This window comes from Diorhabda sublineata, chromosome 6 (genome assembly GCF_026230105.1).
Source record: "Diorhabda sublineata isolate icDioSubl1.1 chromosome 6, icDioSubl1.1, whole genome shotgun sequence".
Lineage (NCBI taxonomy): Eukaryota > Metazoa > Arthropoda > Insecta > Coleoptera > Chrysomelidae > Diorhabda > Diorhabda sublineata.
Window position 1 is genome coordinate 555,754 of NC_079479.1, and position 13,285 is coordinate 569,038.

At 30.6% G+C, this 13,285-nt stretch overlaps 1 protein-coding gene across 3 annotated transcripts in view; it reads right to left on the minus strand.

The window, feature by feature from the left end:
* Window positions 1-343: 343 nt before the first annotated feature.
* The window catches only part of LOC130445541 (ecdysone-inducible protein E75), a 61,605-nt gene continuing 48,663 nt past the window's right edge, over window positions 344-13,285 (minus strand). For 2 of the 3 annotated variants that reach the window (XM_056781226.1, XM_056781227.1), the window contains exons 4-5: window positions 9,712-9,953; window positions 344-4,172 (exon numbers count right to left, since the gene is read on the minus strand). In XM_056781226.1, the coding sequence (XP_056637204.1) occupies window positions 2,361-4,172; window positions 9,712-9,953 (2,054 nt within the window). In that variant the 3' untranslated portion in view covers window positions 344-2,360. Of the gene's footprint in view, window positions 4,173-9,711; window positions 9,954-10,158; window positions 10,418-13,285 lie in introns of those variants that run through there. The other variant, XM_056781228.1, reaches the window with a different exon arrangement.

Here is a 13,285-nt window from a genome sequence, read left to right on the forward strand (position 1 = left end):
TTTAATAATTTATTTCAACATTTTCATTTTCGCCCAATATCAATTCTTGAAAAATATGAAAAAATTACGAAAAATATGTTTGAATTATTTCAAAAATATTTGTACAAAAAAAATACCAAAAAATAATAAAAATGTAACAAAAATTTTAAAAAATTCAATAATTATCTAGACAAAAAGTTATTACCTCTATATACAGGGTGATCTTAAGGACGTATATACGGAAATATAAATCAATAACCGTAAAAAAAACGTTTTTTCCAAAAAAAAAATTTAGGAAAACGTATTTTATGTTCAAATTATTTGAAAAAATGATTTAAAAAAAATTACGAAGAATAAATAATTTTTTTCTTATTTTTAATTTTAATAATTTATTTCAACATTTTCATTTTCGCCCAATATCAATTCTTGAAAAATATGAAAAAATTACGAAAAATATGTTTGAATTATTTCAAAAATATTTGTACAAAAAAAATACCAAAAAATAATAAAAATGTAACAAAAATTTTAAAAAATTCAATAATTATCTAGACAAAAAGTTATTACCTCTATATACAGGGTGATCTTAAGGACGTATATACGGAAATATAAATCAATAAGGGTAAAAAAACATTTTTTCGAAAAAAAAATTGTTTTGTTGAGGCGAAATTTAGAAAAAAATTTTGAAAAATGTATTTTATGTTCAAATTATTTGAAAAAATTATTTAAAAAAAAATTACGAAAAATAAATAATTTTTTTCTTATTTTTAATTTTAATAATTTATTTCAACATTTTCATTTTCGCCCAATATCAATTCTTGAAAAATATGAAAAAATTACGAAAAATATGTTTGAATTATTTCAAAAATATTTGTACAAAAAAAATACCAAAAAATAATAAAAATGTAACAAAAATTTTAAAAAATTCAATAATTATCTAGACAAAAAGTTATTACCTCTATATACAGGGTGATCTTAAGGACGTATATACGGAAATATAAATCAATAACCGTAAAAAAAACGTTTTTTCCAAAAAAAAAATTTAGGAAAACGTATTTTATGTTCAAATTATTTGAAAAAATGATTTAAAAAAAATTACGAAGAATAAATAATTTTTTTCTTATTTTTAATTTTAATAATTTATTTCAACATTTTCATTTTCGCCCAATTTCAATTCTTGAAAAATTTGAAAAAATTACGAAAAATATGTTTGAATTATTTTAAAAATATTTGTACAAAAAAATACCAAAAAATAATAAAAATGTAACAGAAATTTTAAAAAATTCAATAATTAGCTAGACAAAAAGTTATTACCTCTATATACAGGGTGATCTTAAGGACGTATATACGGAAATATAAATCAATAACCGTAAAAAAAACGTTTTTTCCAAAAAAAAAATTTAGGAAAACGTATTTTATGTTCAAATTATTTGAAAAAATGATTTAAAAAAAATTACGAAAAATAAATAATTTTTTTCTTATTTTTAATTTTAATAATCTATTTCAACATTTTCATTTTCGCCCAATATCAATTCTTGAAAAATTTGAAAAAATTACGAAAAATATGTTTGAATTGTTTTAAAAATATTTGTACAAAAAAATACCAAAAAATAATAAAAATGTAACAGAAATTTTAAAAAATTCAATAATTAGCTAGACAAAAAGTTATTACCTCTATATACAGGGTGATCTTAAGGACGTATATACGGAAATATAAATCAATAAGGGTAAAAAAACATTTTTTCGAAAAAAAAATTGTTTTGTTGAGGCGAAATTTAGAAAAAATTTTGAAAAATGTATTTTATGTTCAAATTATTTAAAAAAATTATTTAAAAAAAAATTACGAAAAATAAATAATTTTTTTCTTATTTTTGAATGTTTGAATTATTTCAAAAATATTTGTGCAAAAAAAATACCAAAAAATAATAAAAATCGAACAAAAATTTTAAAAAATTATTTAAACCAAAATTATTACCTCTATATACAGGGCGATTTCGAATAAAACGAACAGAATATCTTGAAGAAACCGTCTCCTATATATATAGAAAAATTTTCGAAAAATACCACCGAATCGATCTACTGTTCCCCCAATTCCCCGTGTATAAATCGAAAAAATTAAAAAAAAAAAAAAAAAGAAAGAAAGAGAAAATTTTCCCGAAAACTGTTTTTCTTTTCAACCGTACGTCGACATACATTTTTTTTTTTTACATAGTAGGGTTATGAATATACAGACAAATCATTTGGTTTGTATTTTTTGTTTTTTATATCTCCAAATAAGATCAAAAGTGGCATCTAAAAAGTCCGACGCAACAACAATCCCTTTTTATATTTTTTGCACTCCACTTTGTACTAAATCTCGCGCAGGCAGCTTCGACAATGTCAATTTACACCTCCAAAGTGACCACCTCCCGCGGCGACGGCGATTTCTTCGACAGATTCAACGGTTGTTGAGGATCCGCTATATCCACCTGCAGCTCCACCATCTTCGGAGACCTCGACGGCGCCGGCGAAGTCGAATGCGGCGATTGCAAATACAACCTGTTATAATCCTGCGTATTAGACGGCTGCGGAGGCGGCGGCGGCGGCGGCGGCGTTTGCATCTGATTCTGCCGCGCCGTCGTCGTTATGACGCTGGTGGAGGCCGCCCACAACAAGGAACCGTTGGAAGTTTTGTAAGGACAGGCCGTCGGCGCCGCCGTCACCATCGGCGAATTCCCCTCGCCGCCTCTCATTATAAAACTGTGTATAACTTCGGTTCTTTTTATCTGTTCGGCCGTCATCCTCGGACCTTCCATCAAAGATTTGGCCAACATCGAATGCGAACTGGACAGACTGGATGGCGGGTTGGAAACGGCGGTCGATTGCTTTTGGGGGGACGTCGTTGGGACGACGACGACGACCGGTTCCGCTTCGGCGGAATCCTTATTCCTCAAAGCTCGAAATTTCTTATGGGGTTTGTAGGCTTCGTCCATCAGGGAATTCGTATCGTACAAAGGAGGCGCTTGCAGGACTCGTTTCAACACCGGCATATCTTCCACGATGTGATGATCGTCCATCGAAGATCTCGGACTCGAACAGACCGACGTCGGTTTTTCCATTTTTTCCGTGCCGGATTCGATGCCCGAATCGCTGGGCGAATCCAATTTCCTGAATCGAGGATTGTGCGAAGACGGTCGGGATACCGGAGTTATCGTTATGCCGTTGTGTATCAAATGGGAGGTGGCGGCCAATTCGTCTTCTCCCGATGACGTCGAACCGGAATTGGCGCGATGTCTGTGCGGGCAAACGACGCCTCCCGATAACGTAGCCGCTAATAGAGGAGTGTTGGTTATATTCTGATGTTGATGTTGATGTTGATGTTGAAGATGTTGATGGTGATGGTGATGATGTTGGAGATGATGGTAATCGTGGATTTCCGACGAACACATCGATTCGGTACTACTGACCGAACCCAGAGGAGATTTAGCTTCGTCCATCGTTATATCCGATGAAGAAGACCACGAAGACGCCGCCGGACTTTTACTACTATTATTCTCTTCTTCTATTTGTCCAACGTTCCAAGCGTTTTGTTGTTGTTGTTGTTGTTGTTGTTGCATCATCTGTTGTTGTTCGGTCATTTTGAAGGCGAGCAATTTTTCCGAATGCAAAGTATTCAACGTACGCAGATCCGGTATTTTTTTCATCAATTCCTCCATGACGTGTTGTTGGGAATGGTGGTTTTGCGCCACCACCATTTGCAACGAGGATTTTAATTTGTTGTGCATTTTTTCGATTAATTCGGTATTTCTGAGACCGGGTCGATCGGCCGCTATAACCACCACCGAACAAAACAGTCCGATTTCCGCGTCGGATAATCGAAGGGAATTCATTCTATCGGCGAAATCGAACATACTGTCCATGAGGAATCGGGCGTTCGAACTATTGTGAATCGAATCGCGTTTCAACACTTGTCCGTTCAAACATATCATACTGGCCGTTTGGGAATCGAACATACACGCGAGTCGCACTAAAAGCACTTCGAATACTCCCGCTTTCAATAAAGTAACTTGATCGTCTTGAGCTAATAGAGTAAAACCCGGTATACGTTTCGCGAATTCCACAACGCCTCTTATCGCCGGTGAAAATCTTTTCGAGAAATCCTGCAGCATCTCCTGTTGTCCCGTTAACGGTTGCGGATTCGGGTTCAACGGACACGCCTGCGAACAAAAATTAACAATTATTGTTAACAACTCGTCCACGACATAGACCGTCAAGCCGGTTTTCCGTCTCTTTATCATCGAAAACTTCCGAATTTGACTACTACTTATATTCGGAAACCTTTTTTTGTTTATTTACTTTTTAGAAACATTCGAGAAATTTCTTACTACTATAAATACGTTCTTGTTTAACAACGAAAAAAGTCGGGAAATACGAGATTTCATTTCGTCCACGACATAGACCGTCAAGCCGGTTTTCCGTCTCTTTATCATCGAAAACTTCCGAATTTGACTACTAATACTACTCGGAAACCTTTTTTTGTTTATTTACTTTTTAGAAACATTCGAGAAATTTCTTACTACTATAAATACGTTCTTGTTTAACAACGAAAAAAGTCGGGAAATACGAGATTTCATTTCGTCCACGACATAGACCGTCAAGCCGGTTTTCCGTCTCTTTATCATCGAAAACTTCCGAATTTGACTACTACTTATATTCGGAAACCTTTTTTTGGTTATTTACTTTTTAGAAACATTCGAGAAATTTCTTACTACTATAAATACGTTCTTGTTTAACAACGAAAAAAGTCGGTAAATACGAGATTTCATTTCGTCCACGACATAGACCGTCAAGCCGGTTTTCCGTCTCTTTATCATCGAAAACTTCCGAATTTGACTACTACTTATATTCGGAAACCTTTTTTTGGTTATTTACTTTTTAGAAACATTCGAGAAATTTCTTACTACTATAAATACGTTCTTGTTTAACAACGAAAAAAGTCGGTAAATACGAGATTTCATTTCGTCCACGACATAGACCGTCAAGCCGGTTTTCCGTCTCTTTATCATCGAAAACTTCCGAATTTGACTACTACTTATATTCGGAAACCTTTTTTTGGTTATTTACTTTTTAGAAACATTCGAGAAATTTCTTACTACTATAAATACGTTCTTGTTTAACAACGAAAAAAGTCGGTAAATACGAGATTTCATTTCGTCCACGACATAGACCGTCAAGCCGGTTTTCCGTCTCTTTATCATCGAAAACTTCCGAATTTGACTACTACTTATATTCGGAAACCTTTTTTTGGTTATTTACTTTTTAGAAACATTCGAGAAATTTCTTACTACTATAAATACGTTCTTGTTTAACAACGAAAAAAGTCGGGAAATACGAGATTTCATTTCGTCCACGACATAGACCGTCAAGCCGGTTTTCCGTCTCTTTATCATCGAAAACTTCCGAATTTGACTACTACTTATATTCGGAAACCTTTTTTTGGTTATTTACTTTTTAGAAACATTCGAGAAATTTCTTACTACTATAAATACGTTCTTGTTTAACAACGAAAAAAGTCGGGAAATACGAGATTTCATTTCGTCCACGACATAGACCGTCAAGCCGGTTTTCCGTCTCTTTATCATCGAAAACTTCCGAATTTGACTACTACTTATATTCGGAAACCTTTTTTTGGTTATTTACTTTTTAGAAACATTCGAGAAATTTCTTACTACTATAAATACGTTCTTGTTTAACAACGAAAAAAGTCGGGAAATACGAGATTTCATTTCGTCCACGACATAGACCGTCAAGCCGGTTTTCCGTCTCTTTATCATCGAAAACTTCCGAATTTGACTACTACTTATATTCGGAAACCTTTTTTTGGTTATTTACTTTTTAGAAACATTCGAGAAATTTCTTACTACTATAAATACGTTCTTGTTTAACAACGAAAAAAGTCGGGAAATACGAGATTTCATTTCGTCCACGACATAGACCGTCAAGCCGGTTTTCCGTCTCTTTATCATCGAAAACTTCCGAATTTGACTACTAATACTACTCGGAAACCTTTTTTTGTTTATTTACTTTTTAGAAACATTCGAGAAATTTCTTACTACTATAAATACGTTCTTGTTTAACAACGAAAAAAGTCGGGAAATACGAGATTTCATTTCGTCCACGACATAGACCGTCAAGCCGGTTTTCCGTCTCTTTATCATCGAAAACTTCCGAATTTGACTACTAATACTACTCGGAAACCTTTTTTTGGTTATTTACTTTTTAGAAACATTCGAGAAATTTCTTACTACTATAAATACGTTCTTGTTTAACAACGAAAAAAGTCGGGAAATACGAGATTTCATTTCGTCCACGACATAGACCGTCAAGCCGGTTTTCCGTCTCTTTATCATCGAAAACTTCCGAATTTGACTACTAATACTACTCGGAAACCTTTTTTTCGTTATTTACTTTTTAGAAACATTCGAGAAATTTCTTACTACTATAAATACGTTCTTGTTTAACAACGAAAAAAGTCGGTAAATACGAGATTTCATTTCGTCCACGACATAGACCGTCAAGCCGGTTTTCCGTCTCTTTATCATCGAAAACTTCCGAATTTGACTACTACTTATATTCGGAAACCTTTTTTTGTTTATTTACTTTTTAGAAACATTCGAGAAATTTCTTACTACTATAAATACGTTCTTGTTTAACAACGAAAAAAGTCGGTAAATACGAGATTTCATTTCGTCCACGACATAGACCGTCAAGCCGGTTTTCCGTCTCTTTATCACGGAAGACTCCGAAATTTGAGGAATGCGCCGAAATAGTTTAAATAAATTTATTGTAACTCGAACGACTCTTTTGGAAACAATTATTTTTTGCGAGGAAAGTGGTTATTTCAAATAAAAAATGAAATTTTCGCGGCTAAATCCCCCGTTACCCGCCATTTTGTGTTCGATATTTGTTTGCTGTCATTTAACTTTATCAATAATTAACGGTTATTGTAATTAGTGATAATTATTAAACAAAGTGAAAAAACTAACAAAAAAAGTAAAAAATCAGTTGCCTTTTCCTTTTTTTTTTTCACTAAAAACAGGCGTTTTTTTTTTCGTAATTATTTTCAGTTTTTAAAAAATCGGCATAATCCATAGAATAACATTCATAAAGAAGAGTTCAGCCAACGAACATCCGTCGGGATATAATTTGCTGTCACTTTTATCAAACTCTATGGATTTTCTTAGGATTTTTGGGAAAATATTAATATAAAGAAATACCAGAAAATAATGAAAATATGGAGAAAAATTCAATAATTATCTAGACAAAAAGTTATTACCTCTATATACAGGGTAATCTTAAGAACGTATATACGGAAATATAAATCAATAACGGTAAAAAAACATTTTTTCGAAAAAAAAATTATTTTGTTGAGGCGAAATTTAGAAAAAAATTTAGAAAAACGTATTTTATGTTCAAATTATTTAAAAGAAATTACGAAAAATAAATAACTTTTTTCTTATTTTTAATTTTAATAATTTATTTCAACATTTTCATTTTCGCCCAATTTCAATTCTTGAAAAATTTGAAAAAATTACGAAAAATGTTTGAATTATTTCAAAAATATTTGTACAAAAAAAAACAAAAAATAATAAAAATCGAACAAAAATTTTAAAAAATTCAATAATTATCTAGACAAAAAGTTATTACCTCTATATACAGGGTGATCATAAGGACGTATATACGGAAAAATAAATCAATAATCGTAAAAAAAAACATTTTTTCCAAAAAAAAAATTGTTTTGTTGAGGCGAAATTTAGAAAAAAATTTCGTAAAATGTATGGTATGCTTAAATTATTTGAAAAATTCTTTTTAAAAAAAATTACGAAAAATAAATAACTTTTTTCTTATTTTTAATTTTAATAATTTATTTCAACATTTTCATTTTCGTCCAATTTCAATTCTTGAAAAATTTGAAAAAATTTCGAAAACTAAATAATTTTTTTCTTATTTTTAATTTTAATAATTTATTTCAACATTTTCATTTTCGTCCAATTTCAATTCTTGAAAAATTTGAAAAAATTTCGAAAACTAAATAATTTTTTTCTTATTTTTAATTTTAATAATTTATTTCAACATTTTCATTTTCGTCCAATTTCAATTCTTGAAAAATTTGAAAAAATTTCGAAAACTAAATAATTTTTTTCTTATTTTTAATTTTAATAATTTATTTCAACATTTTCATTTTCGCCCAATTTCAATTATTGAAAAATTTGAAAAAATTACGAAAAATAAACAATTTTTTTCTTATTTTTAATTTTAATAATTTATTTCAACATTTTCATTTTCGCCCAATTTCAATTCTTGAAAAATTTGAAAAAATTACGAAAAATAAGTTTGAATTATTTCAAAAATATTTGTACAAAAAAAATACCAAAAAATAATAAAAATCGAACAAAAATTTTAAAAAATTATTTAAGCCAAAATTATTACCTCTATATACAGGGCAATTTCGAAAAAAACGAACAGAATATCTTGAAAAAAAGAAAAATTTTTTCAAAAAATACCAACGAATCGATCTACTGCGCCGAAATAATTTAAATAAATTTATTGTAACTCGAACGATTCTTTTGGAAACAATTATTTTTTGCGAGGAAAGTGGTTATTTCAAATCAAAAATCAAATTTTCGCGGCTAAATCCCCCGTTACCCGCCATTTTGTGTTCGATATTTGTCATTTAACTCTCTAAATAATTAACGGTTATTATAATTCGTGATAATTATTAAACAAAGTGAAAAATCAGTTGCCTTTTCCTTTTTTTTTCTCTAAAAACAGTCGTTTTTTTTTTTTTCGTAATTATTTTCAATTTTTAAAAAATCGTCATAATCCATAGAATAACATTCATAAAAAACGTGTTCAGCCAACGCGAACATCCGTCGGGATATAATTTACTGTCACTTTTATCAAACTTTACGGATTTTTTTTAACGATTTTTGAGAAAATATTTTATACTCAATTGCCTCGCTTCCAAAATACGTAAGGTACACAATATTTTACCCAATGTTTTTTCTGAATCGTCCTCGACCTTGAGTGTTTCTTTATTGACGTGAAACAACTCTGATCGGACATAAATGTCGGTTATCGGTGGCCATTTTTACGTTTATTTCCACTTCCAAGTTAATTTCCGCGCGGTAGAATTGTCAAGAACAATTTGGAACGAAATTCATACGGAAAAATTAATATTCGAATCGATTATATCGCTACCCGTTTGAATTTTTAACAATACAATGCGCGTTCCGATCCAAAATTTATTTAAAAACAAAGTTTTCGGTATCGATGATCGTTTAATCTATTTTCCGAATATCGCGATGTTTGTCCTACGTATCTAATAACATCGAATTACGATTTTGGTAAGCCGGAACGATTAATTTCGACAAAAATCGCCGCGCGGAATTTTTTTTTTTTTTTAATATTTTTTCATTAAATTTACGAGGGGTTTTCGATTTTTTGTTTTTTATCGCATTAAATATTAAATTAAATATTATTTCGACTTGTAGTGGCCCCCTTATATAAAAAAAAAAGAACCTTGAACTTTTCCGCTTGTCCCCCTACGTACGCAAGGTCGACTGGTCTGGGTATTTCGATATTTTTTTTTGTATCGTGCGCGTTTCGTATATAGGGTGTACGCCACCCCGTTTAGGTTCAACCGTCAATTAATTATACAGATTGTCGCTTTTATTATAATAACGATCCACTTACCAGAGTCGGCGGACAGGCTGTATAAGAAGGATTGTCCCTGGCCCTTTGTAGCATAGGTTCGACTTTTTCTCTAGTAAAATCGCAAGTATCGATGTGAGCCCTAACGACAGTTTCGAGTAATCTATGTTCATCTTCGAGTTCGGCGCTGATCGCTTTTTCGATCGAACGAGAATTCGAACTCTGTTGCATGGCCGCCAAAATTCTGGCTTTTTCTCTTTTGGGCACCCTACCGAATCTGACAGCTGCAATTGAAAAAAAAAAAAAAATAAAAAAATATATTGAAGGGATAATTTTTCGATTTTTCGATGCGCCCTCGTATAATTTGAACGAATTAAGAGGAGGAGAAAGTGACGAAAACATTCTGGGTCGACGAGAAAGTATTTTTCGTTCGATTAGAGAATGTGATCTTTTAATTTAATTAAAATAATAAATATAATAAACACCTACGTGCATTGTGATAATTAACTACGCCGTTTAATATTCCTTTAAGTATAGGTAATTCTTCACCGCCCATTTTACACTTTTTTAAATCACTTTCACAAACGACAACATGTGCGCGAAAAGGTCGTCGAACAAAAATCGGGCTGCAAACGCGACTAACAGCGCGGCCTGGCATTCCCGAACGCGATGAGTTCTTGGCAAATAATGGCGCGAATCAGTCGACGACAGGCGTGTATCGCCCACGGTCACGATTCCCCTCTAACATGTCGGATCCCCTCTTACGATCGCGATCGATTCCCCTCCATCACCCTTGAACTTGAGCTGCTGCGTCGCGCGTTAACATTCGTAAAAAGAGGGGAGGCGAACGGTGGTGGGTGAAGAGGAAAATGACAAGGACGCTCGGTGCCCCCGTCACCCACCTAGAGGGCATCCCGGGACTTGCACAGGTACGGACTTGGCGGTTTTTACAAAACAAATATATCAAATCAATTTTTGAAACTTTTCCGACGAAAAATTTACTCATTCATTAATTCGTTCTTATATTTAATGATTTTCCGAGTTCCACTTAATTGTCCGAATAGTTTTTTTTCGAATTTTTTGATAGTTTTGTTGGAATTTTTAATTTTCGACGTATAAATCTACTAATTTATTCTTATATTTTGAGTTCTTTTTGTTATATTCAATTTGTAATGATTATTGCCGGATTTTCGAAATTTCCTTTAATGTTCCAAGTATTGTATGATTAAATTTTTGTCCAATTTATGCGAATTTTCATCAAATTCCCATGAATTTTACAAGTTTTGGGAATTTTTTGTCATTTATCCAATATTGGAGTTCATTTTCAAAAATTTTTCCATTTTTCGACGAAATAATTTCGATTTATTTTCATATTTCAAAATTTCAAACGATTTTTCCAATTATTTTACGAGATTTTCGAAATTTCCCCCATTCCAAGTATTGTACGATTAAATTTTTGTCCAATTTATACGAATTTTCATCAAATTTCCATGAATTTTACAAGTTTTGGGAATTTTTTGTCATTTATCCAATATTGGAGTTCATTTTCAAAAATTTTTCCATTTTTCGACGAAATAATTTCGATTTATTTTCATATTTCAAATTTTTATCCATTTTTCAAAATTTCAAACGATTTTTCCAATTATTTTACGAGATTTTCGAAATTTCCCCCCATTCCAAGTATTGTATGATTAAATTTTTGTCCAATTTATGCGAATTTTCATCAAATTCCCATGAATTTTACAAGTTTTGGGAATTTTTTGTCATTTATCCAATATTGGAGTTCATTTTCAAAAATTTTTCCATTTTTCGACGAAATAATTTCGATTTATTTTCATATTTCAAATTTTTATCCATTTTTCAAAATTTCAAACGATTTTTCCAATTATTTTACGAGATTTTCGAAATTTCCCCCCATTCCAAGTATTGTACGATTAAATTTTTGTCCAATTTATACGAATTTTCATCAAATTTCCATGAATTTTACAAGTTTTGGGAATTTTTTGTCATTTATCCAATATTGGAGTTCATTTTCAAAAATTTTTCCATTTTTCGACGAAATAATTTCGATTTATTTTCATATTTCAAAATTTCAAACGATTTTTCCAATTATTTTACGAGATTTTCGAAATTTCCCCCATTCCAAGTATTGTACGATTAAATTTTTGTCCAATTTATACGAATTTTCATCAAATTTCCATGAATTTTACAAGTTTTGGGAATTTTTTGTCATTTATCCAATATTGGAGTTCATTTTCAAAAATTTTTCCATTTTTCGACGAAATAATTTCGATTTATTTTCATATTTCAAATTTTTATCCATTTTTCAAAATTTCAAACGATTTTTCCAATTATTTTACGAGATTTTCGAAATTTCCCCCCATTCCAAGTATTGTATGATTAAATTTTTGTCCAATTTATGCGAATTTTCATCAAATTTCCATGAATTTTACAAGTTTTGGGAATTTTTTGTCATTTATCCAATATTGGAGTTCATTTTCAAAAATTTTTCCATTTTTCGACGAAATAATTTCGATTTATTTTCATATTTCAAATTTTTATCCATTTTTCAAAATTTCAAACGATTTTTCCAATTATTTTAAGAGATTTTCGAAATTTCCCCCCATTCCAAGTATTGTATGATTAAATTTTTGTCCAATTTATGCGAATTTTCATCAAATTTCCATGAATTTTACAAGTTTTACATGTTTTTCCACTTTTCAAATGTTGGAAGTTTTTCATTTTCAAAATTTTCCCTACTTTTCAAAGAAATAATTTACAAATTTCTCATTTATTTTTAAATTTTCTTTACAATATTCCATATATAGCAAATTTCAAACGATTTTTCCAATTTTCTAATTATTTTACAGAATTTTCAAAAATTCCCCCAATTTTCCAAATATTTTTCATTTAATCTTTTTCCAATTTATCCAAATTTCCATCAAGGATTTAATTGATAAAACAAAAAAATTCAATTTTCAAATTTATTTTAAAAAAAATCATTTAATAATAATTTTTTTAGTGAAAACATATTAAAATAAGATAAATACCTACATCGAAATTTTCTATTACCTACTGGCTACTAATTCAACTTTAATATTGAATTTTTTATAAAATTGTTTGCCTTGTGTATTCGAGCAAGTCCGTTCCTGTACAATAATTGGCATAACCCCAAAACAGTAAACATCACTTGGGCTTTTTTTCGAAAATATTTTTAGCAACTCGTGTAAACAACTCCCCGATTTGCATAATGTGTTTGAAAAAAAAAAAAAAAAAATCATTGTAGTCATTGTTGACGAGTACTTAGATTGTGACCTTTTATAAATGTAAATACGAACATGTTATGATGTCAAAAATTATCATTTATTTGAATAAATCGAAAAATACGACTACCTTGAACTCAAAACAAATGTCAAAAATTCTCAATGTCAACGCGAATATTATCAAAACAATATTTTTTTCGTTATTCTTGTTAAAAGCCATTTGTTTATATTAAAAAAAGAAGAAGAAAAGAAAGCGACTTTCTTTTATTTAACAAAATGAAGCGTATCAATTGCAAGGCCTACTTAAATCAATGAGATGGGAGGAATTTCGTGGTCATTGTGTAGGCGGATTA